The following is a 23,241-nucleotide window of genomic DNA, read 5'->3' on the forward strand; positions in this document are numbered from 1 at the left end:
GTTGGATGTCTTTTACTTGTTAAGCTGCTGTTGTGCCAACTATGTGACTTAATAATAGTGACGACTCTTATCTTCTTTGATTGTTCCATACTTATGCAACAAAGTTAGTTGTTTGTATTTTTTTGACTTACAGATACTGGCACATCACATTTATAATTACTGGCTTGAAAGAAGTATCAATAACAACTTGTATTATTTTTTAAAATAATTTTTTGTATAGTTTTGTATTTGATCTTGTTGATTAAGCATTTGATACATTGTTTTCCTCATAGTGGTTGTAGGATCTTCTCTTAGACTTCATGAATTGGTGTGTGTATTATGAATTTCATTTAATATTCCTTGAGAAAAAGACCCCAACCATAGCTAGCATTAAATAACTTCAATTGCAACAGCTTACTAATTTATTCAGTTCTCAAAGTAGGTGTGCATATAGATACAGAAAACTTTGACTAGGATGTTGAATGAAAAGCCACTATTAAGGACTAGAAATACACAGTTACAGTACCATACCAATCTTAATTCAGTCAGTAATAATGCTGAGAAATGGAAAATTACTAATTATAGTATGGTTTTCTTTCTTATCCTATTCATGATATAACCATAGGCCGGTGTTCAGCTTTGGGTGGGCTTCTTTCACTACGCATTGTTCCATAGATTTGTACTTTTTCGTTGAGTTTTCAAAGTATGTGGACAATGAGCACAGGAAGAAACTGAGAGACCCACCCTTCTGTACAGCTGAACACTGTTGCAGAGGTCAGTCGGTCTGTCTGCTTCAGAACGCCTTTTTGTAGGTTACTTTTTTGTAGGGTTTTGGCTCCCACACTGCCCAGGACTTTTGTAAATGTTCAGCAGCCCCCACCACCCCACACATATTATTACAGCAGAAGGTTAACTGCCAGCCACTTCTAGTTTTTAATTTCTCAAAAAATGCTCTGCAACTAACAATGTATTCTTATTTTTAAGATCATTATTTTTTTACTTCTTTAGCTAATGAGCTTGTGATCATGCTAACACTCACAACTGTAATTAGATGGCAGCTGTACTTCATACAAATGAATTGCAAAATCCATTGTCCCTGAAAAGCCAGGACTTGGACTCCAACATTTGAATATTAAAAATTAGAATCTGTTTTCAGTATTCATGTGTCTAGGCTTAAGAATTGTTTGCAAAATGCAATAACTTAATTACAGATTGTTGTGAAGTTTGATGTTTCAAGCACTCAAATGCAGCAACAGCAAGCATCAAAGAAAATCCCAGGTAGGAATAATTAGATATATATATAAATGGATTTGAATGAGGTGCAGTAAATAGGGTATACATGTTGAGAAACTAAGATTAAATGAATTGCAGAAGTAATCATTCAAGTTTCATTGCACTGAAAGAAAGATGTGGGGGAAAACGGAATATGAATTGTGTAATTATAATGTGGGGTTTTTATATAGAAAATCAAAATAGGTCTGGATGAGCGTTTCTAATTATGATAGTTTCTATTTTTTCATATTTTAATGTAGGGGTTTTAATGCTAAGCAGGATTGCACTGTTTTCAGTAAATGGGAGAAACTATTCTTCCTTGAAGAAAAGGCTGTTTAATAAACATACAACATTGATTTTGCTTCCATTAAAAATATACGCTACGAAAATACTTTGATTTTTAAAGTCAAGAATGGTTGCTATTATGGAGCGTTAAGAAAAGAGAGCTGCTGGTTTGTAATTTTTCCAAAGCTTTGCTAAATGGGTTTTCTTTGCCAAGAGTATAGTGTTACAGTTTTGAGAAACTGTTTACTAATTGGCTGCAGAGGAGGCAGTGCCTTCCAGCCTAGTCTAGAAATAGTTTATGGGTAAGTCAGAAGAAGAATGACTGTCTTAAATTCCTTTGTTCAGCAAGAGCTGGAGATGACTAATGTCAGAAAGTGTGTATTTTACTTAGCGTTTTTTTTTTTTTTCTTCAAGCTGAGTCACATCTTGACCTATTTGGCTTGATAACATGTACTATAAGCATCTAAAAGCTTAATCTAATTTCCCCACTCTTTCAACAGGGTAAAAATGCTGACAGCTAATAGTCCATTTGAACTATCACGTTTGCCAACTGATTGGCAGATTCAGTAGCAAAATAGAAAATCACTGTTCTATGCATTTTTGTAATACCTTGTTTTAGGTGATAGTTGCATCCCAAGGTTGTTTCCCTGCCCCTCCACCCCCATGCCCACAAAATTAGTTTAGATTAGATAAGAAATCTGATTAGATTACAGGTTAACGGAGGATTGTCACGCAGTAGTAGTTTGTGCTCCTCTCTTCCCCCCTGCACAGGTAGCACGAGCTTTGTGGATTTTGTAGCAACATTTTCATTTTCCCGTTGGTACTTAAATTGCATCTGCTGTTTTGCACGGCTGCGTGCCATAGCAGATCAAGGAACTGATCTGGCTCCTGGGAGGAAGGAGCTCTTTGAGAAGGCTTCAGTTTACGCAGCACAGTGTGTAAGTACGTGGAGAAGAGTGGGATAGAACAACAGTGGCTTTTTCGCCACTTAGATGCACATCAAACTAGAGCCTCAGAGTAGTGTGTTTTCTTCCAGCCTTTTATAAACCTTTTTAGAAGGCTATACCATTTCCTACATGATTCAGTAAAACCATTCTTGTCCTAGAGGATTTCACCCTTACAAATACCTGTTTCTATCTGTAAATTATCTATATTGCTAACAACTGCATGCAGAACAAATATATTCTCTTCCCAAGCTCCCTTTTGTTTTGCAGCTGCTCTTCTTTGTAAATGGCACAAATCCTATCCATGCCCCTTCCACAATATTATCAGTGTTCCTAACTGTTCTGAAATTCACACTTGCAAAAAGAAACTGTATAAATGGCATGAGATGCAACTTTTTTTTTTTAATTAAGGAAGTGTACCTTCATTCTTAATGTATAGAATCGTAATATCTGGCATATAGTTTTTAACATGAACATATATGGGAGCTAGAAGTTATAAACCTGCGGAATTTGAAAGTCATGATGTAAAGCAACTGGTTAAGTCCTAAGCACTACCTTTTAGCTGGGATGCTGGTTGAGGCTTCAAATGTGTTATCCAGCTGAATAATACAGTTACTCAAGGAATGCTGCTAACACAGCTGTTTTCTTTTAATTTTTCTTGCCCTTATAATGGGAAGAATATTTAGCATATTTTGATTGTTTCTCCATTTGAAAAATTGCATTTTAAAGAGTTGTCTGCCAATTAACACTTAAGAACTTAGTATTTCTCAAGTTTGCTTTATTCTGAAAGATGAAAAAAGTTTGCTTTATTCTGAAAGATTCCCTCTATTTGGGAATCCAGTTCTTGAGACTCCTGTGCTTACTGCCTTGTCACATTCCAGGCAGCTTTTGTGGCTAATAGTTTCAGGAATGATCATACGAGGTCAAACAAAACGTCCATCAAACAAATATCCCATCTCTGAGAGTGCTTAGTAAAGAGCTTGTAAACAAGGCAAGGATATATGGTGAGGGTGGCTTCCCTCCCACCCCTGAAGACTGTCCTAGTCTCTAGTGATTTGTGGCTTAGTTTTTTGAGCTAGAAAGGGTATTTTATTAGTGTTGGGTTGATTTTTGTTGTTTGGTTTGATCTTTTTGTTGTGAGCTTGTCCACCAGAAAACGCTTGATCATATTCTATTGAAGGACATTATACTAATTTCCTAGTATTTGCTGGTTTAATTATCTAAGAATTGTCTTCATTTTTATGCTTAAGCGAACTTTCAGTCAAAATTGAGAAGTGTTACACTGTGTCGTGTTACTGTGCTTTTCTTAATTTTTTTTTTTTCTCCTTGGTACTGAAACAATCATTTTGTCTCGGAGAGAGAAGACTCAGTTTCTACGGTCAATCATGTAAGGAATTGAAGTTCAGTTTCAACTTACCAGCTCTGCAGTGCAGTGCATTTATACTTCTCAACATTTTTGTATAGACATGACTGGTCAAATATGTACTTTTGAATCTGATGAAATCTTTAACAGAAGAAATGTTGGCTATGCAGACTTCTCAGTCAGCTGTCTTAAAGCTGCTTCTTCCCTTTCTTTCAGACTAAGAGTAATGATGACCTCTTAGCGGGGATGGCTGGTGGCGGCGGAGTGACAATGACCAATGGTGTCAAGGCAAAGAAGAGCACTTGTGTATCAACAGCATCTTCAGCTTCAGGGACGACCATGAACAGTCTGGAAAATAAACCCAAAACTATTGCAGGTAAATGGTTATATTGATCCTTAGAGATGGTAGTTGGGTGGCTTTTTATTTTCCTATTATGTATTGAGGATCCAGGCTGCCTAATGAAGTGGTCAGTAAGGCCACGGTCAAATCAAACAACTCCTGTGCTCTTTTCCTGTTTTTTAATAATGTAAAGTTGCCTTTTTGCAGGGTGTTCCTTTTAATTTTTTCAGTACTGATTATGCAACTACTATATAAAACTAGATAATATAATTAATCCAGACAATCATAGATTTGTCTAAAATAATTTAATTTTAGAAATTAAAAATAATTAATTAAATTAATTAATTTAACTAAAAAAATGCACGCCACAAGCACTAAATCTTTAAGATGTGATTACTTGTTGCAGTCAACATTTTGGATGTTCTGTATTGCTTTATACAAATAAAGTGAGAGAGCTTTCAGAAACTGTTCAGAAAAGTGAAATTATTTAGTGTGTTATCAGTATGGATGGAAATATGTCTTGCCTTCCATTGCTATGTTTTGGATTCAGTAATGCTTGCAAAGTTGTAAAGCATCTGGAAATAAAGAAGTAATAATCTATCCTCATCTTTAAGAAACGAGATGAAAATACAAAAAACCTTAACTTTCATTTTGGGGAATCATAATATGCAATTCATCACTTAAAAGCCTGCATTCAATTCTACTGAAAAGAGACAAATTTGAACTTGTAGAATAGCACTCCTGCAGTTTTTGTACAATTTATCAGAAGCTGTTGAAGACAGGAAAAAAAAAAGAAACTTGCAAATGTTAAACTTTAAGGTCTAGCTCATTTTCAAAATACTGGTAAAGCATAGCAATTTGTAAAGCATGTATCAATTAAAATATAACTGCACTGATTCACAATTAAGGTTGTGTAAATGTTTACTCTAAATGTATTTTATGAGATGTATTTACCAGTGTGATTCAGAAAATCAACCACTATATTGCTGATACAAAATACACAGTCTTCTATTACAGATACTGTATTTTAAATTAATGTTCCTAACTTTCAAAAAACATATAGGTACAAGTTCCACAACTAAGCGTAGCACTTCATCTGGAAATAAAGAGTCAAGCTCTTCTAGAGAAAGAATACGCGATCGTTCTCGTTTAAGCCAGAGCAAAAAGCTACCTTTGACTGGACAGGGGACCAATGATACGGTACTGGCGAAACGCTCCCGTAGTCGCACTAATCCGGAATCAGATATTCGAATGAGCAAGTCCAAATCAGACAATCAAATCAGTGACAAAGCTGCATTGGAAGCAAAGGTGAACGATCTTTTGACATTAGCAAAAACTAAAGATGTGGAAATCTTGCATCTCAGGAATGAACTAAGGGATATGCGTGCTCAGCTGGGACTTAACGAAGATCAACTTGAAGGTGATGAAAAATCTGAAGAAAAAGAGGCCATTGTTGTCCATCAGCCAACTGATGTAGAGTCTACGTTGCTACAGTTACAGGAACAAAACACTGCCATCCGAGAAGAGCTCAACCAGCTGAAGAATGAGAATCGAATGTTGAAAGACAGACTAAATGCATTAGGCTTTTCTTTGGAACAAAGGCTGGACAACTCTGAAAAACTCTTTGGCTATCAGTCTTTGAGTCCAGAGATTACAGCTGGCAACCACAGTGATGGTGGTGGTACTCTGACATCTTCAGTGGAAGGTTCTGCTCCTGGATCAATGGAAGACTTGTTAAGTCAGGATGAAAACACTTTGATGGACAACCAACATAGTAATTCCATGGATAATTTAGACAGTGAGTGCAGTGAAGTTTATCAGCCACTGACATCAAGTGATGATGCCTTAGATGCTCCATCATCTTCGGAGTCTGAAGGCGTACCAAGTATAGAAAGATCTAGGAAGGGAAGCAGTGGCAATGCGAGTGAAGTGTCCGTAGCTTGTCTGACAGAACGGATACATCAGATGGAAGAGAATCAACACAGTACAGCTGAAGAGCTCCAAGCCACACTTCAAGAGCTTGCAGATTTGCAACAAATAACGCAAGAGCTAAACAGTGAGAATGAAAGACTTGGAGAGGAAAAAGTAATCCTTATGGAATCTTTGTGCCAGCAAAGTGACAAATTGGAACACTTCAGCCGTCAGATCGAGTATTTTCGGTCTCTTTTAGATGAACATCATATTTCATATGTAATTGATGAAGATATGAAAAGTGGTCGCTACATGGAGTTAGAGCAACGTTATATGGACCTTGCAGAGAATGCTCGGTTTGAGCGAGAGCAGCTGTTAGGTGTTCAGCAGCACTTGAGCAACACTTTGAAGATGGCAGAACAAGACAACAAGGAGGCACAAGAAATGATAGGGGCATTAAAAGAACGAAACCACCACATGGAACGGATTATTGAGTCAGAGCAGAAAAGCAAAACAGCAATAGCATCTACCTTAGAGGAGTACAAAGCCACAGTAGCCAGTGATCAGATTGAGATGAACAGGCTGAAAGCTCAGTTAGAGCACGAAAAGCAGAAAGTGGCTGAGTTGTATTCTATACACAACTCTGGAGATAAATCAGATATACAAGACTTGCTGGAGAGTGTCAGGCTGGATAAAGAAAAAGCAGAGACATTGGCCAGTAGTCTGCAAGAAGAGCTGGCACACACTCGCAATGATGCCAATCGATTGCAAGATGCCATTGCTAAGGTAGTGTTTAAAACTGTTGTATTTTAACATCCCGTATACACCATGACTTACTGTTGGTCACTGTAGTTCTTTTAGAAGTAAAGGATTAATTATGAGGTTAATTGGATTGCAGTAGTATTAGGATTACTTTCTCTTAACCTTTGTTATGAAAATGACGGAGGCCTTTTTAAAAATTATATGGGTACATTCAGCTACAGGGTAACTGTCATGTTACTTTTTTAAAATACTGGTATTTGAACTCCACAACTTATTTCAAGGGCCAAACTTAAACAGTATTTAAGATACTGTATGAATTTTGTGCTAAAACTGCATGACTTCTGCAAGAGTTTCAAGGAGTTCATGCCAAACTGGTGGAAGAGGGATGTTACTAAGGAAGTACTAGGAGTCAAAGTTTGAAGTTATAACCCAGCTATTGATGACTTGTAGGACCTTTCACAGGTGTTGAGAGAATATTTTGAAGTTTCAGCTTATTCAAGTTGCTTCAGTTAGCTTGGAATAAACTAATGATAAAGAAAGCAGAAAAGCGTCGTCTTTCTCCAATCAAGAAATGACTGATTTTGAGGTAGACAGAGATTTTACCTAATTCAATTTACTGAATACATATTTTAGTTTTAAATGAAAAAAAAGTATAAGCTTTTAAACAATTATTATTAAATATGTCAGATACACGTAAGTTTTTACTAATGATCCATCCAGGAGCAGCTTGTATGTTGGCTGGGTTTTGGATTGAAATGTATATTTCTAGTTCTAGAACAGCTATTTTTACTCAGATATAACTAATTTATCTAGTAAATATGTGTAGTAAAAGCATTTGCCATGATTTAATATAAAAATAAGAATCATAAAATGTATTTAATAACTGTAAGTATGCATTTAAAGGTATATCTTCCTGATGAGAAAATTTAATGTCTGAACTATATATTAGTTGCAAATCAACGTGTTAGTCCTGATCACCAGCCAGTTAGAATCAACCTTAATGGGGGGGGATTTTTTTTTAAATTAAATTTGGGTAGTGCTATTAAAATAAAAAATACTGAAACAGATTATTTAAAGCAGGGCATTTTGTCTACTAAAATTGGTGCCTGACTGTATTGACCCACCCTAAGCCATGACCTAATTTCTCTCGGTTTTCTGACACCCTATTTTTGCCGTTGGGTTAATGTTACTGTGCCTCTGATCCCAGCTTGTTACTTACATTGCAGTTTTATGAGGCAGGATAAAATAGCCTCACTGCTCCTGAAAGGGAGAAGTATACTACCTCTTCCTTTCCCTGTTTTTTTTAATTCAGTTCAATAGCTTGTAAGACTCCTCTGGGAACTACGTCAACTCACTAGCACATCTCACACACAAATGTGAATCCTGCTACTTGGTTAAGGAAATGAATCATCTCACAGGTCCAGCAAGCACTAAAATTGATGCACAGAAGAGGGCAGGCCTTTTTTTGGCAAGAGAAAGAAAGGGCAAAGAGTTTCCCCCACCACCTCCTCCCTTTTCCATGGCAGCTAGATGTTAAACTGGATCAGCTGCTCATGAAATCACAGCCTTGGTACTATAGTATTGTTGCTTCACTTGAATACAGGATACTGCTGCTAGAGCAGCTGGAGAATGCTTATATATTCTGCTTGGGAATAAAAGAGTTTAACTCCGGCTCAGGAAAATAGTTGCCCTAGAACAATACGTTTTTAAAGGCTTACACTTAACTTCTTGTCCCATACTTTTTTGTGGTTGCGGAAATATATTGTAAGTATGGTAGTTACGAAACTAAAAGTGTGTTTTAAAATGCAACCTATTTAGTTATGATAAGATATGTTCTTTTTCAGGTTGAAGATGAATACAGAGTGTTCCAAGAAGAAGCCAAGAAACAAATCGAGGATCTCAATGTGACTCTAGAAAAACTTCGGACAGAACTAGATGAAAAAGAGACTGAGAGAAGTGACATGAAAGAAACTATCTTTGAGTTGGAGGATGAAGTAGAGCAGCATCGTGCTGTGAAGCTTCATGACAATCTCATCATATCTGATTTGGAAAGTAAGTGTTACAAGTTTCTCTTGTGAGAGAAATGATAATTTAAGAACAGCTGAAGTGGAACGCTGAAATAGTGAAAATATTTTCACTTGTCTTTCGTATGTCTGAATTCAAGTCAGACTGGGCTTTGCAGAACCCATATACGCTAGGGGAAAAGAAATCAAGTTGGCTTTGCTTTTCCAGTCCCAGTAGTAGTTGGTGTGGGAATGAAAACCTGTGAATTGAGAATAAATATGAAATCTGATAATACTGTTTTCAGGTTGTTTTTCAAAGTAGAAAAACATGTAGTTACAGACTTAATAATAGTATGCTCCTTGTGCATTTTGGAGACTGGATGATTGATTTAGTGTTTTGGTGTCAGTTTTTTTTTAAGAATGCTCTCTTTTTTAAGTGCCCAAATATTAGGAGTTATCAGGTAGCTTGAGAATGTGTGTAATTAATGATTTCTTCCACCTGAAGAAGGGTGTTTTTAGTGGAGAAATGGGTGAATGGAGGCCCTGAAAGTTATAAATGTGAGAGCTGACTTGGCAATATGAATGTATTATATATCTCTTTCTGTGTGGATTTGCTCGAGTCATGAATCTGATCTGTGACCCTAAAAATGAATCTGACAAACTTCAAGCAAGTTAGAAAAAAACCTTATCTGTTGACTCTTGCCACTGTACAAGAAATTGTTGGGGCTTATAATGAAATTTATGTTTACTGTATACTTGTCTAGCTCTTTGTGCCTTAGTTCCCACTCTGATCTCCAAGACCTGCTCAGACATTCCTACCACGGGCTGGAACTCTGCAATTAATCTCCGTCTAAATAAGAACTTGGGCAACTGTACCCTAGCAAGGTGTATTTGCACAGTGCTACTTACAGAAACATCTGCTATTCTTCCATAATATACAAAGACTAAACAAGATAGTAAAAAAACGAAAGCATAATCCCTTTTAACAGCAAGGGAAATATTCATAGAAAGGATTTTAAATTGGTCTGCTATCAAGAAAAGGTAGTGTCTTAAGCAAGCTAAATTGTTTATTCAACTGAAGCTTGGTGTCTTCAGACATGTGGCTGTCAGCTTGGTTTCCCAAAGCAACCCTTCTTTATGTTGAAAGGCAATCACTGCTTCTCTTTACAAAATTGCTTTAAGTTTTTATTCTGCAATTTTTTTTTTTGTTCTTTCTGTTCCAAAACCAAAGACAGACATTTGCTTGGGAGCAGGAGCTCAGGCACATGGTTAGTGGCTCTGACTTTGTTCCTGAAGTCGTTTTGTAGCAAAGTCTTAAAAAGGTTGAGCACTTTTCTACTTGCATTGTTTTGTCCATTAACTGAAATACTCATACAGAAAACAGCACCATAGTCAGGTAAACATTTAGGTATCTGCTTAGTAATACCTGATTACAAGGCAGCTTTAATTTCTAGATGCTTTTGCTTTGGGGGTACAAAATAGCTGTCAGATATTTGACTTAAACTGGTAAAAATTCAGGCGGACAAACCTCTGCCTGGGCAGAAATTTGCAACAAAAATTGCAACAGTCTGTTACTCGTCATTCTTGGAATAGTTTGGAAAATTCAACTGTACTAGCTGGTGGCCTAGTGGGATCCTGTAGGGAAGAAAGCAATATTTTAGTTATAGGCAGGAAGGAGAGTGGCATCTAGTGGCAGTAAGAAAGGATGGCACCCCAAGAATAGTATAAACTTAAAAAATATTTTTCTCTGACCACTTTAAAATGCTGTTCATTATGGGTTCATAATTAAACCTCGTATCGGAGTTTCTTGGTGGTGTAGCCTCTAAGTAGTGACAGCAAAGAACAGCATTGCAGAAGATCTGGAACTTGGAGGTAGTACATACAACATATAAAAGACAGAATTTTAATAATTTGTATTATAGTGACAGAAAAGCACATCTTAGTATTAGTAAGTTACCTTATGCTGATCAGACTTGTGGTCAGTTCTGGTATTCTGTCAGCCAAATGTATAATGCCTGTGCTTTTAGATGTGGAGAATTTAGTGTAGGTTTAGGTATTAAAAAGCACTAGTTAGAAGAATGGTGTTTTTTCAGCCTAAATAACAAAGTATAATAAAGAACCATAAAGGGTTTCTTTAGTGAACTTTTATTTTAGATTTTAAAATACAAGGAAACCTAACTCACCCCTTAAGGAGAGAATTTGCCTAACGGCAAAGTTACTGAGTAAATGAAAGTGATGGCAAGACAACTGATAAATGACAAGTGATAAGTGATGGAAAATTATCACTTAAAGAATTCACAAAAGACAGACTTTACAGCTGGGAGACAGATGCTTTGTAGATGAGGTGGTGAGTGTTCATTCAATGTAATGGTTAATCAACACTAAATAGTAATGTAGGAATGTGAAATGCTCTAGCATTGGCACTTGGGGCACGCTTCATTGTGGGCTTTCCAAACACCAAAAAGAAGCACAACAAACATATAATGAAACATTTTTCACAGTAATTTGCATAATGAATGGTCACATTTTAGCTGTTAATATGTCTGCCTGCAAAAACTGATGTGGACAGTAGGATGTAAATTGCATTGATTAAAAATGTACAGTACGTTCTTGATGTCCATCCAGATGCGGCAGGAACTGTACTCAGTGGCAGCTGAACTCATTACTGGTGGGACAAGGAGTTTCAAGCAGAGTGCTTCTGTATTGTATCTAAAAAGTCTAAGAAATATTAAAATAACCTATATGTTTTATATCCTCTGTAGTGCGCGGAGATGAAACAAGCTGTAGTCAGCTGAGTCTGTAGGTACTGGAGCGGAGGTGAGGGGCTGGGAGAGGGCAGGGCAGGCTGGAAGCCGGCAGGGGAGGCGGGCGTTGCGCTAGATGGCGTGTTGCCTCTGGCTTTCGTTTCTGACTTCGGAAAAACTGTCAGTAGTCAGGTAGCCAAGCTGTCACATTAGTCATCTTCGATGACGAAGGGGAAGAAAGAAACCTATTATTCTTCCAAGCAGTTAATAAGAGTTTGTGGGGAAATTTTTTTTCAGAGAACTTTGTCTCCTGATTTGCAGAAAATTGGTATTTGTAGGTTAGCTTATCAGTTGTCAGATGTTTCTTCTGAAGTCTGAAAATACTCCTTGCATGTTCACTTAGCACAACGTACATATGCTAAACATATCAGTGCTCTTAGTCTGTAACTATTTAAGTCAGTACATTTTTTGGACAAGGGTAGGTGAGCAAGAAGGTTGATAGATCTAATGTTCAGTGAATCGATAGTTCTTTTATGGAGCTGGCAGCATTAGTTTTTAATTCTGCTATATCTCATTTTGAAAAGGATCTTGACAGCAGTTGTGAAACTTGTATTTTTACATTACCATATTTATGCCTTTTCTACCATAATGTTGGAGAAGTCAATTGGATGTTAGTTTTCTAATTGTTAGTAAATTTTTTTTTTGCTAGTGTTGGACCCCTAGAAAAAAATCAGCTTTCTTGCTGCATAGACCTACTGTCTGACAGTTATGAGCTGAAAAGCAAGACTGATATGCAAATTGCCTGAGCTTTGGTATATTTGTAACCAGTGCCTCTTCCTTATATAAGGAAGCTATCATTCTTAAATTAACTGTAATGCTGGCACTACTCTGTGTAGATGTCTACTGTCTACTACTCTGGGTAAATGGGTATACTGGGATAGCCATTTCAATGCTAAAAAATTGAAATACTATCCTAGTATAAGGCAAACCAATGTAACTGGTACAAAAACTGCGAGAATGCCCATTGTGGATTTGCCTGTGTCAGGATTACTTGATTTGGTGTTGCTTATCAGGAATTGTAATGTCATGTCTTGAAACTGCTATGCGTATCTGAAGTCTTGCATTGAAAAAAAGACATTGTAAGTCTTTTTTTTCTTTCTTTCTTTTTTTTTTTTGCCCCAGACACAAATTAAACAATTGAATGTTGATACTCATTTTTATTTCGTAGTGATAAATTCTAACTGCTAATGATAGTCAGTAGGAGTTACAGACATGGAATACAGTGACACTTTTCCTCTGGCAGCCTTATAAAATTCAGATGATATCTTAGTTTCTTCCTCCCACCAGCCATAGTTGTAATGTTTTTCTTTACTCTTTGTAGTCTGCATTTCCCCTAATGTATCTACCTTTTAAAAAGCAAGGACTTGTCAAACTGTGATTTAAATCAATATTGTTTTGTAAAATGCAGACATAATTGAATCCTGCAGTAAAACACAAGCAGCTTGCTGATTTGCCATCTTTGATTATCCTATTCATTCATCAGAATGGTCTCCTTGTTCTTCACTTACCCTAAACAATAGTTACTTTTCCTTTTATCTCAATCCTCTTTCTTGTCTATGCTCCTTCAAAGGAGGAGACTGGATAATGGTAGAAGAGAAGTACCTGTCCTACCATTCTGAAAACTGCAGCACATACAGGTGGAAAGGGTTTGTGGGAGAGAAAAACCGTGGAGGTTGTGAGGATGCAGAAAGGAAGGATACCACAAGGCAGGTGTACAGAGAATTGTTGCCTGTGTGCCTGTTTTGACTACTTGAATTTTCAGGCTGTGATTGGTGGCATAATGCAAAGAATGGAGTTCAGGCTCTAACAGGTAAATCACTTATCTTAGTCTTAATGACTCACTACGTTTCAAATTCAGTTGCAATTTGGTAGTTCTCAGGGGGTTTTTTGGGGGGGAGGGGGGGTGTTTGGTTTTTTTTTTTTATCTCTGTGATTGATTGGGGGAGAAGACTGTTTCCAACAGCTGCTGTAAAATGCTCTGTATTGTTTATAGTAACTGCAGAATATTCAGACCATTGTGTTTTACTTCAAAGCATAAATATACTAAAACTTAATGGTGCATTTCATATCTCACAAAAGCTCAAAACAATGGCATTACACAAGCTTTAACTCTGGATGCATTTATAGTTTGTGGTTTGTGGTTATTTTTAGATGAACTATAGCTTGCTTTTAGTAGTAGAACAAATTTTATTTTTAAAAATACATTTTCTTTGATCTATCTTTAAAAGAGAAAATGGTCATCCACTAGATTTTGTTTCAAAATGCTACTGGAAGCTCTTTAGGGCATGTTGATTTGCTGTCACTGTTGAAAGTTATCTAATTTGCAGCAGGTTTTTTTTTTTAGCATGTGTTTAAAGGAAAAAAGGGTGGGGAGGGGGAGCAACTTTTAGAACTTTGACCTAAAGCTGGCATCTCCTTGCTGACTTTAGCTCAAACAAGTTACATATACAGAGACAAGCTAAAAATTGAAGGGCTTTGCTTAAATATCATGGTAGCATGAGATTTGAGTGGCACGCTCTGTTAGGCTTATCTTCAAAGCTTAAAGGTCAGTTGGATGCATCTTAAAATGTGCAGTCTTGTAAGGAGGAGGTAAATACAGAAATATCTACCTAATTTTAGTGCTTCAGCTTTTCCAAGCCTGAAAGGTTATCATGTTTTCAGGCCAACTGAGGTTTATATCATTCTTCTACAGAAATTAGCTGTGGCATTAAAAGCCTCTGTATTTGGGACTGTTGAGGCAAAACTCAAGAATTTCTTCTGATGAAGAAACCCAAAGGAATTCCATGGCTGAAAAATGGAAATGTTCTTATGAGCATAGTTGAGGCTTCTGAATATGCGCATCAGCATAAATCAGCTTAAATCTGTTCTTAGTCTTTGTTGCATCTGATATAAACATTTTTAAATGCTTACTATTTTCCATTTAGTCTGCTGTAGCCTTGTATTTATTGTTAAGAAAAGTCCTTTGACAAAAGACCAGGAGTACTGAAGGTATAGGCTTACTTGGGAAGACACTGGTAGGTATTGGCAGAACAAGTAACTTTGAATAAACCCTGGTTTACTGGTTTTCCTGATACCCAAATAAAAGCACTGGAAAGCTTTTTGTGTTAGAAGATGAGAGCCGCAAAACTTTACTGTATCAGTCTGTTTGTATGAACGTATATATCTATCTTCTGACTATTCAAACATTTATTATGCAGTTCCATAGATTTTTGCCAAGGTTTTGTATTTTGAACAGCCTAAATTTATTAGGCACCTTCAATCTTTTTGTGGAAAGAGCATTGCTAATATACAGGACAAATACTTGTTTCCAGCAGGTCTTGGAATAATGAACCTGAACAAAAAAATTCATTCAGTCAGTTGGCCCATCATTTTTACAGTTTGGAAATAGCTACACGATGCTATAGAAATAAAATCATCCTAGAATCCAAAGATCAGTGAAGTGACACACTAATTAGAAATATATGCTGCATTCTTCTTCATTAGTTGCTTAGTTATAAGAATGGAGTAATCAATCACATTGTCCTTGTGTATTGAATAAAGTAACAAATGAATAATAATTGCAGTAGCCAGTCTGTCAGACGCCACACGAGGAGTTGATGGTGATCAAGCTGCATACCCTTTTGTATAGCTGCTGACAGATTTAAGGGACCATCTCTTTCATAACATGATCTCATACTGTTTATCCCTTTGCTGTAAATATAGCTTGTTTCAACTTCAAATAGTAGCTTGATAGACAAGAATGTAAGATTCTTGAGGATATGAGTAGAATTTTATCCCTGTTGAAGGCATGGCTGTGAGTGTTATGTCAGCTGCTTTGTGGCAGGGAGTAAATTGTGAATCAAAAGGCTTCGTGTAGCTGCAGCTTACGTTTGAAGAGGGAAACCCCCCAGACAACCGTATTTTTAGGATCCTTCCATGTTAATTTACCTACCTTGTTTATTTGGTCTTTGTTATTGCTTTGTCATTTTAATATTGTGAAGGGTAGAGAAGAGGCTGTGATTTGTATAAGAATTGAGTTTGCTTATGCTGTTCCCCTCACCAGTCATAGAGAAGTATGTACCTATTGACACTTTCTGTCAAATTATTTCTGCTCATACTATTTTTGTCCAGATGGCTTCGGTTATAAAAATGTATTCTGTGAGTAAGTTTTTGAAAACATTTGCAGGTTGTTTCAGTTACTCTTTTTTAAGTAAATAGATCTCTGACTAAGATCTTACAGATAATTTGACTTTCTTTCCAGATACAGTTAAAAAACTTCAGGACCAAAAGCATGACATGGAAAGAGAGATAAAGAATCTTCACAGGAGACTCCGGGTAGGTTAAAGCCTAAAAACTCAATAAATTGTAAACTTGGAATGTTGTAAGACCTGCATGTGAAATTGTGAAAAGGTAATATGATGAGATGTAATATAATTAAAATAATTATTTCTGAGACAGAGGCATCATATGGGAATATATTTACTAACCTACAGACACTAAAGAATTAACTTCTGAAAAATTCTTAGTGTTCACAAAGATATGGCGTTGGGCTTGGGAGAAAATGTTCCTGTGTCTTCTGATGCATAGTTTAATTTTCCTCCTCCACTTTGAACATTTTCTTTGTTTCTACAAAAGCCATTCATGGCCTTGGAAGTCTAGTTATTTCCAGCAAAACTTCTTCAATTTAACTTGTAAGTTAAGTTGTGCCTAGTGCCAGAGATGAGGGCCTTTATCATTCCTGTATATTGTTTCCTGTAACAGCATAGGGAAACTATGAATAATAAGGATAACTTTTATTTTTAACTTCAGACTTCTTGCTGCTGCTTTAAATTTAAAGTTTTATTTACTTATAGGAGGAGTCAGCAGAATGGCGTCAGTTCCAAGCTGATCTACAGACTGCAGTGGTTATAGCAAATGATATAAAGTCTGAGGCCCAGGAAGAGATAGGAGACCTGAAGCGTAGATTACATGAAGCTCAGGAGAAAAATGAGAAGCTCACTAAAGAGTTGGAGGAAATAAAGTCACGCAAGTATGCAAAAGACAACAGGGATTTTGTCTCTTTTGTAGGGGGGGTACAATTTTGGAAATCCAGTATCTTGACTATTACCGAGACTTCGAAAGTTCATAAATCCTCTCACTGTGAGGATCTGTATTTCAAGAAGCTGCTTTACGCAGGCTTTCAGGGGTTGAAATAGGTAACCTTATAAGAACAGTATTTGTTTCTTTATACTGTATACTTAATCCATCCAAGAATATTCAGTTTGGTGCTTTTGTAAAACCAGGTTGAAGTGGAGGATTTTTCCTGTTTAACAACTGGACATGATTTAACTTCCCTCAGTGTGGAAAAAAAAAGCGGTGTTGGCTTTTCTGTACCATCATTAATACTTCTTATTAGCAGCCAAGGCTTTTGGTATAGTTAAAAATACAGCTGGATTTTTACCTGAGCAGAAACCTTTGTCTAATTCTGCATATATCCTGTACCATTTTCTTTCCACTGGTAATTGTTTCTGGAAATAATTAGAGATGCTTTGTGTACATTTTTAATAATAAAAACAATTCAAACTGCGATGTATTGTGGCTTGAATTAGGTGCTACAGTTATCTAGAAACTGAGTTATATGTCTTTCAGAAGTATTGAAGTCCTTAAATCCATAGAACAGGAACATCTTGGAAAGCACCATTTGAATCGTGACTACATTGTCACTAGGGATTGAATACATGTATAGCTTACAATTACAGTAGTGATGTTTGTGATGTGTATACATTAAACAATTTTTTTCCACATGAACGGGCATTTTATAGGATACGTGACACTTAACCCAGCATCCAGTAGGATATGAGATAACGCAGGCTATGGAACTTAGAGAAAAGCTGATGGTAGGGAGAGCAGACTGGTTACACTGAAAATGGAAAATTATCTGGATGAATGAGTGGTGTGTGTAAGGCATCTTATCTGAAGTAAGATAACCAAACTAAGTAATATAAATGATTCTTACTAATACATTTCAGCCAGAGTTGTAATTGTTCAATTACTGCTTGCAAGTGAACCTTTGAGGTTACAGTTGCACTTTTGAAGGTAGAATTGGCTTGCTGATTCTGGTCAGTATATTCATTAATATCTATACACAAGCATCTTTTGAGATTTGGTTTACTGCAGACAAAGAACAAAGAAGCAACTGAATCAAATTCCTTGGACGTGGTGTAGCTACTGTATTGGAGGGAAGGTGGTGGGAAAGTCTGTTACAGTGTCTGAAGCAAAAATCAGTCAATGTTTAATTATTGCAGACTGTAGAAAATAGGTTGCTTTAAACAATTCTTGTCTTGTGAGTGACACTGAGTACAATAACCACCATAAATATTCTGTACTAAAAATCTAAATTTTTTCAAAACTGATTCGTATGCTGCCTAAAGGTGTATGACAGAAATGTATTCTTACCTCCTTAGTATTCATTTAAATTGTTTTCTGTTTATGCAGGTAGAAAAAAAATTCTCCCCTCTGAGCTGATTATTTTCATGTGTAACGGTAAAATACTTAAGGCTCAATTTTTTCCATCTGTGTGTGTGTGTTTGAGAGATAGGAGCAGAAATTAAGCCTTAAATCAAGAATTGATTTGATAGAATTTTCACCTGGTGCTTAAGTTCTCTTGCTGACAAATAGTAAGAACTTACAGTGACAATTTAGGTTGATAATCTATTTCTAAATTACAGTGGAAAGAAAACTAGGTTAATAGAATTACCGATTTGGACCATAGATTTTAATCTGGCTTCAAATTTGTGTTGATTTTTTTTTTAAGACTTTACATGTTAAAATGTTTTTTAAATGCCTTAAATGGGCTGCATATTGATTTCAGGCAAGAAGAGGAACGTGGTCGAGTGTACAATTACATGAATGCTGTAGAGAGAGATTTGGCAGCTCTGAGACAAGGAATGGGCCTGAGTCGCAGATCATCCACCTCCTCAGAGCCAACTCCTACTGTAAAAACGCTCATCAAGTCATTTGACAGTGCCTCCCAAGGTAATTATTTTCAACCCCATGTAGTAGCTGTACCAAGTTATGATTTTTGCATATGTTGACATGGACGCTTCTAATGGCTTAGCTAATTCAAAGGTAAGTTGTTTTATTGTATGGTCATGACCTAGAAGTGATGGCTGAAACAAACCAACCTAAACTAGATTGCACAACAGATCATTCACTGCGGTTAAATGCCAACATCCTTTTTTTTGTCTTGTCTTTATTTTTTCTTCACTGTTGCATTGCCAATGACTCATATGCTAGATGCTTTGATTCAATGCTCCTGTATATTAGAAATACATAAACACATATTACACACATAATTGTAGCTGGAAGCACAGCTGATTTCAGCCTGACTATTAAAACGTGAATTTAATGGGCCAAATTAAGGATTCTAAAAGCCATGCAACAGCTAGAGCTGAGTTTGTTTCTTTTAATAACTTACATTCCTATAGTCAAAGTGCTGATGAAAGTAAAAAATAAAGTCCAGCCAGTATCACCTATTAAAAGATAAAGGGAATATTTTCTATCATGAAAAGGATCTCATTGTTGAGACAATGGATTTTACTATAATTCTGTGATTGTGGAAACAGGTGCTGTTGTCCTTCTCTATAGATGAGCAGAATAAGGAATCCAAGTAATTATCCTGAAATGAGAAATACTTGAGTTTTAGCTTTGACTGCATATGAGACTTTGTATGGATTAAAATATTTCCCTCGCCAGGCTTTTTGGCTTTGAATTTCATTTAGAATAATGTCACTGTAAGTCTCTGATGTAGAAGGGCTTGGCTGGAAGTAGACTATATTACCAGAGAGACTTAAAGTACTGTCCTGTGCAAATTATTGGCAAATTATTTTTAATTGCTTATAATATGAAAATTTTTTAAGGTTTAGAAGCATCTCCGTATTATTTGGCGATTCTGTAAATGGTTCTATTTCTACACTTGTTCTTTTTGTTCATAGGTATTTACAAATTTTTGTTTTCCTAGTGTTAATTTTGAAGGTTTTTTAATCTGTTATTGGATAAAGGTGCTTTCTTGCCAGAGTTAGTTTGGTAAAATGATAAATCACCTCTCCCTTCTTTTAATCTTTTATTTCAAGCTTCTATCTGCCTTCTCCCTCAGCATTTGTGTCTAATCATGCCGTTAAATAATCAGATGACTGATTCACCAACTCACTATTTGTCTGTTTTCATACATTTCTAAAGAAGTTTTGTTTAATCACAAAATTTCAGGGACTGTCATATAATATGTAGTACCTGTGGACTTTGATTGGAAATGAGAAAGGAGAAGGAGGTGATATATGTTATCTATCTTGTCTTACTGGCAGACCCAGAAGCCTGCTGTCATCTCTTTAATTATCTGGAGATCAGAGAACTGGTAATGCCATCATTTACATCTGCCAGGGTAATAGTATCCTGCACCTTAGCTTTGTCCCCCCCAGTAAACTTATGTTTTTACCATGGATGGTATATTCAAGACAGAAAACAAATGTAATTACAGAGGAGTAAATGTGTAGGCATACTTTTAAATTATTTTGCAGTCAGCTACTAATTGAAATTCTGAAAGATGTGATCTGGTAAAACTAGTAATGTAAAGTACAAGACAAGTGTTCACTGTAACAGCCAGTCTCCCGTTTCACTGCAAAACGGTGCAATGCTCACGATGGCTTTCTTTCTGCGTTTCTACTAGTTCCAAGCCCTGCTGCTGCCACAATTCCTCGCACTCCCCTGAGCCCAAGTCCCATGAAAACTCCCCCAGCTGCTGCTGTATCCCCTATGCAGGTAGGTGTTTTATGACTGCACTTAATCCTTCTTTGTAAAGAAGAGCATGTGAAACTACAGGTGGTAATATACAAAAATTGGCTGACTTTGGGGCATAATGATAAAGTGTTGCCTCAAGTAAGTAGTTACTAAAATGTTCAGTCTAACAAAAGAGTCTTTCACTGAGAACCATGTTGTAAATACAAGATTTGGCATAATTTGGAAGTTCTTATTAAATATTCCCAACCCTTACTATTCCTGAGCTACTGAGAAGCACGGGAGGAAACCTTTATCTGCATTCCTTAGTTGTAGAGTTGCTATTTGTCAGTTCTTAGTCCCGTGCCTGGCACAGAAACAGCAGTAATCCCCTTTGGGCAATGGACTGAGATCTGTGCAGAATGTGTCAGCGATCATCAGTATAAATGTATCCCGTGTTGCATAGGCTTTCAATAGCAGACCTGACCAGAGAGGAATGAAATCATTGTGAATTGATTATCTTTGTTCATTTTGTACTGACTGAGAGTTTGGCCAGTTGGTGATTGTACCGTGTATTTTGTCCTGTCCCCTCTGAAGCTGTGTCCATTTGTACAGCTGCTATAGGAGCCTAAGTACACTAAGACTACATCATCAGTACTCTAACGCTCAGCTTTGTAGAACACTGCTGGTTTTATTATCTCACTAGCTGCGTGAAGTGAGATTTTTGGCAAAAGCCAACAAGTTTAAGAACAAAGTAGACAGGACCAGATTCACAAAGAAAAATCAAAGAATGCACTATATGTTTTACTCCTTTAATGTCAGTAATTCTCCTGTTGCCTTCAAGATATTACTAACCAGAAGTACCAAAACTTGATTTTTACTATAGGTCAGCATAATGTTTTGCTAATAAATCCTCTCTGTGTGAACTGAAGAATCTATATCCATATTGGCTTTTAGTACTTGAGGAACAATACCTGGAACAGACTGACTGTTCTCCTGTGCTCAGACTAGTGCAGCTTTTATTCATTTAAGAGTGAATTTCATGAAACAAATGGATAGCCTCAAAGCAAAGAGAAGGAATTAAATGTTTTTTGTGACAGTTTCTGCTATTTCCTGTGGCTCAGTCACTCTTGACAGCAGTTTTCTAAAGTAGTTAAATGTGACAAGTTCCCTGACAGATGCTTTGTTCCTTTTGATCTGTCTTTATATTTCTGTTTATTTCTGTGCTCTTGTAGGAAGAGGCAGACTTAATCTCATGTTCTAAAAGGCTAGACCAGAGCTTTGGCAGACAGAAGACTTTTTGATGGAGCCTAAGGCTTATTTCACTTTATTTACCTGTAAATTAACCATGAACCAAAGTAATCTTTTAGAATACTGCAAACCTGCTCAGGTTTACAGCTCTTATTTGATGTTCTCGATATGCCAGAATTACTTGAATTTTGAATTCAACTTCTGGTACGGAACCAAGTCATTAACAGCTGGATACTCATCAGCGGGAAACGTTGCCTGAAAAACAAAGGGGAGGGCATGTAAATGAAAACAGCTTCTATTGTCTTTTTGAAGATAGGTGATTTTCTTGAAAGTATTTGTAATGATCCAGAAGGCAACTGGGGTTTGTGACCTCAGTTATGTAAATTGTATTTAAAGAATATTTTCTGCTCAAGAGAGAAGGGGTTTGGGTTCAAAACCAATTTTCATCATCTTTTCCTTTTCTTTATTTTCATATTACTACCTTGTTTTCTACTGTTGTTTTCTCTGCAATTTTTTATATTTTTTTGTCTGTGGATTTTGCTTTCTTGCAATTGAAAAGCGATTTTAATAAATAGTCACTGTGAGTTGACCTATCGGCTCCCACCTTATAGAAGTCATGCATGGTTAAAGATTTTGAGTAAAGGTGCAAGGGTTGATATATGTATGGGTGTTGCAGTGATTATTATCATTATTCTCAGTTGCTTTTAAAGGCTATCATAGGGGAAATATTTACATGGGCACCTACTGAGAAACTGGTACAATTTTGATATTATGATAAGATGGAATGGTTGCAAAAAAGATTCTCCAAGTACAGATGCATCAACATGTGCCCTCTCTGAATTATGTGTATCACTTCATTTTTTTTTTGTTGGACTGTGTCATGAATTTCCCCAGTCTTGGGGAGGTTTTGTTTGCTTTATTTGTTTTTCTTTACAGTAATATGTGTGTATGTAAGGAGATACATTCTTGGATACATTTTTGCAACTGAAAACAAACAAACAAATCCCTTTCTGGCTTCAGGTCCAAGCCTGCAGTGAAACATAGCTGTTATTTACCATAGGGCTTAGCAATACTGCAAAACAATTTAGGAAGAGAGATATGAAGAGAATGTTCTTCAGAATGTAAAAACAACCCTGCTGGGTTAGCCCAAAGCTTAGCTGGTCTGGTATGCCACTGAGAGTGACCAAAGCAGATGCCTAAGGAGGAATATAAGGACAAAGAAGCATATCTGCTGCTTTCCCTGAGTACTTTCTTTTTCTGTTTCATAGCTGGAGGACTCTCTGAAGTAGACGTGGTTTCAGATTCACTGGTCACCAGTGAATGTCCTGCTTTGAGCATATAAACTTTCAGGCTCCAAGCAATTCAGTTTCAGAGACTTCCATATCTTAACTACTTAATATGTGAAGAACTGTGTGTGTTTTGAAACTGCTATGTGTAGGTGCATTAGCGTGAAGTACTTCATTGAAGTACGGACTGAAGTGCAAAGTGATCAGGAATAAGGTACCTGGCAGTGGTTGAAGGTCATGTTTCCTTCCATAGCCAACAGCAGATGCAAGGATGAAGAGTCAGAAGCAAAATATTTGAAGCTTAAGGGATTAAT

The 23,241-nt window shown here is 36.6% G+C and overlaps 1 protein-coding gene across 5 annotated transcripts in view; it reads left to right on the forward strand.

The window, feature by feature from the left end:
• SPECC1L (sperm antigen with calponin homology and coiled-coil domains 1 like) overlaps positions 1-23,241 on the forward strand; it is a 73,462-nt gene that overhangs the window by 16,942 nt on the left and 33,279 nt on the right. For 4 of the 5 annotated variants that reach the window (XM_075516112.1, XM_075516113.1, XM_075516111.1 and 1 more), the window contains exons 3-9: positions 4,060-4,219; positions 5,247-6,880; positions 8,701-8,908; positions 15,904-15,977; positions 16,496-16,671; positions 18,493-18,656; positions 20,344-20,435. In XM_075516112.1, coding sequence (XP_075372227.1) covers positions 4,060-4,219; positions 5,247-6,880; positions 8,701-8,908; positions 15,904-15,977; positions 16,496-16,671; positions 18,493-18,656; positions 20,344-20,435 — 2,508 coding nt within the window. Of the gene's footprint in view, positions 1-4,059; positions 4,220-5,246; positions 6,881-8,700; positions 8,909-15,903; positions 15,978-16,495; positions 16,672-18,492; positions 18,657-20,343; positions 20,436-23,241 lie in introns of those variants that run through there. The other variant, XM_075516115.1, reaches the window with a different exon arrangement.

This window comes from Mycteria americana, chromosome 13 (assembly GCF_035582795.1).
Source record: "Mycteria americana isolate JAX WOST 10 ecotype Jacksonville Zoo and Gardens chromosome 13, USCA_MyAme_1.0, whole genome shotgun sequence".
Lineage (NCBI taxonomy): Eukaryota > Metazoa > Chordata > Aves > Ciconiiformes > Ciconiidae > Mycteria > Mycteria americana.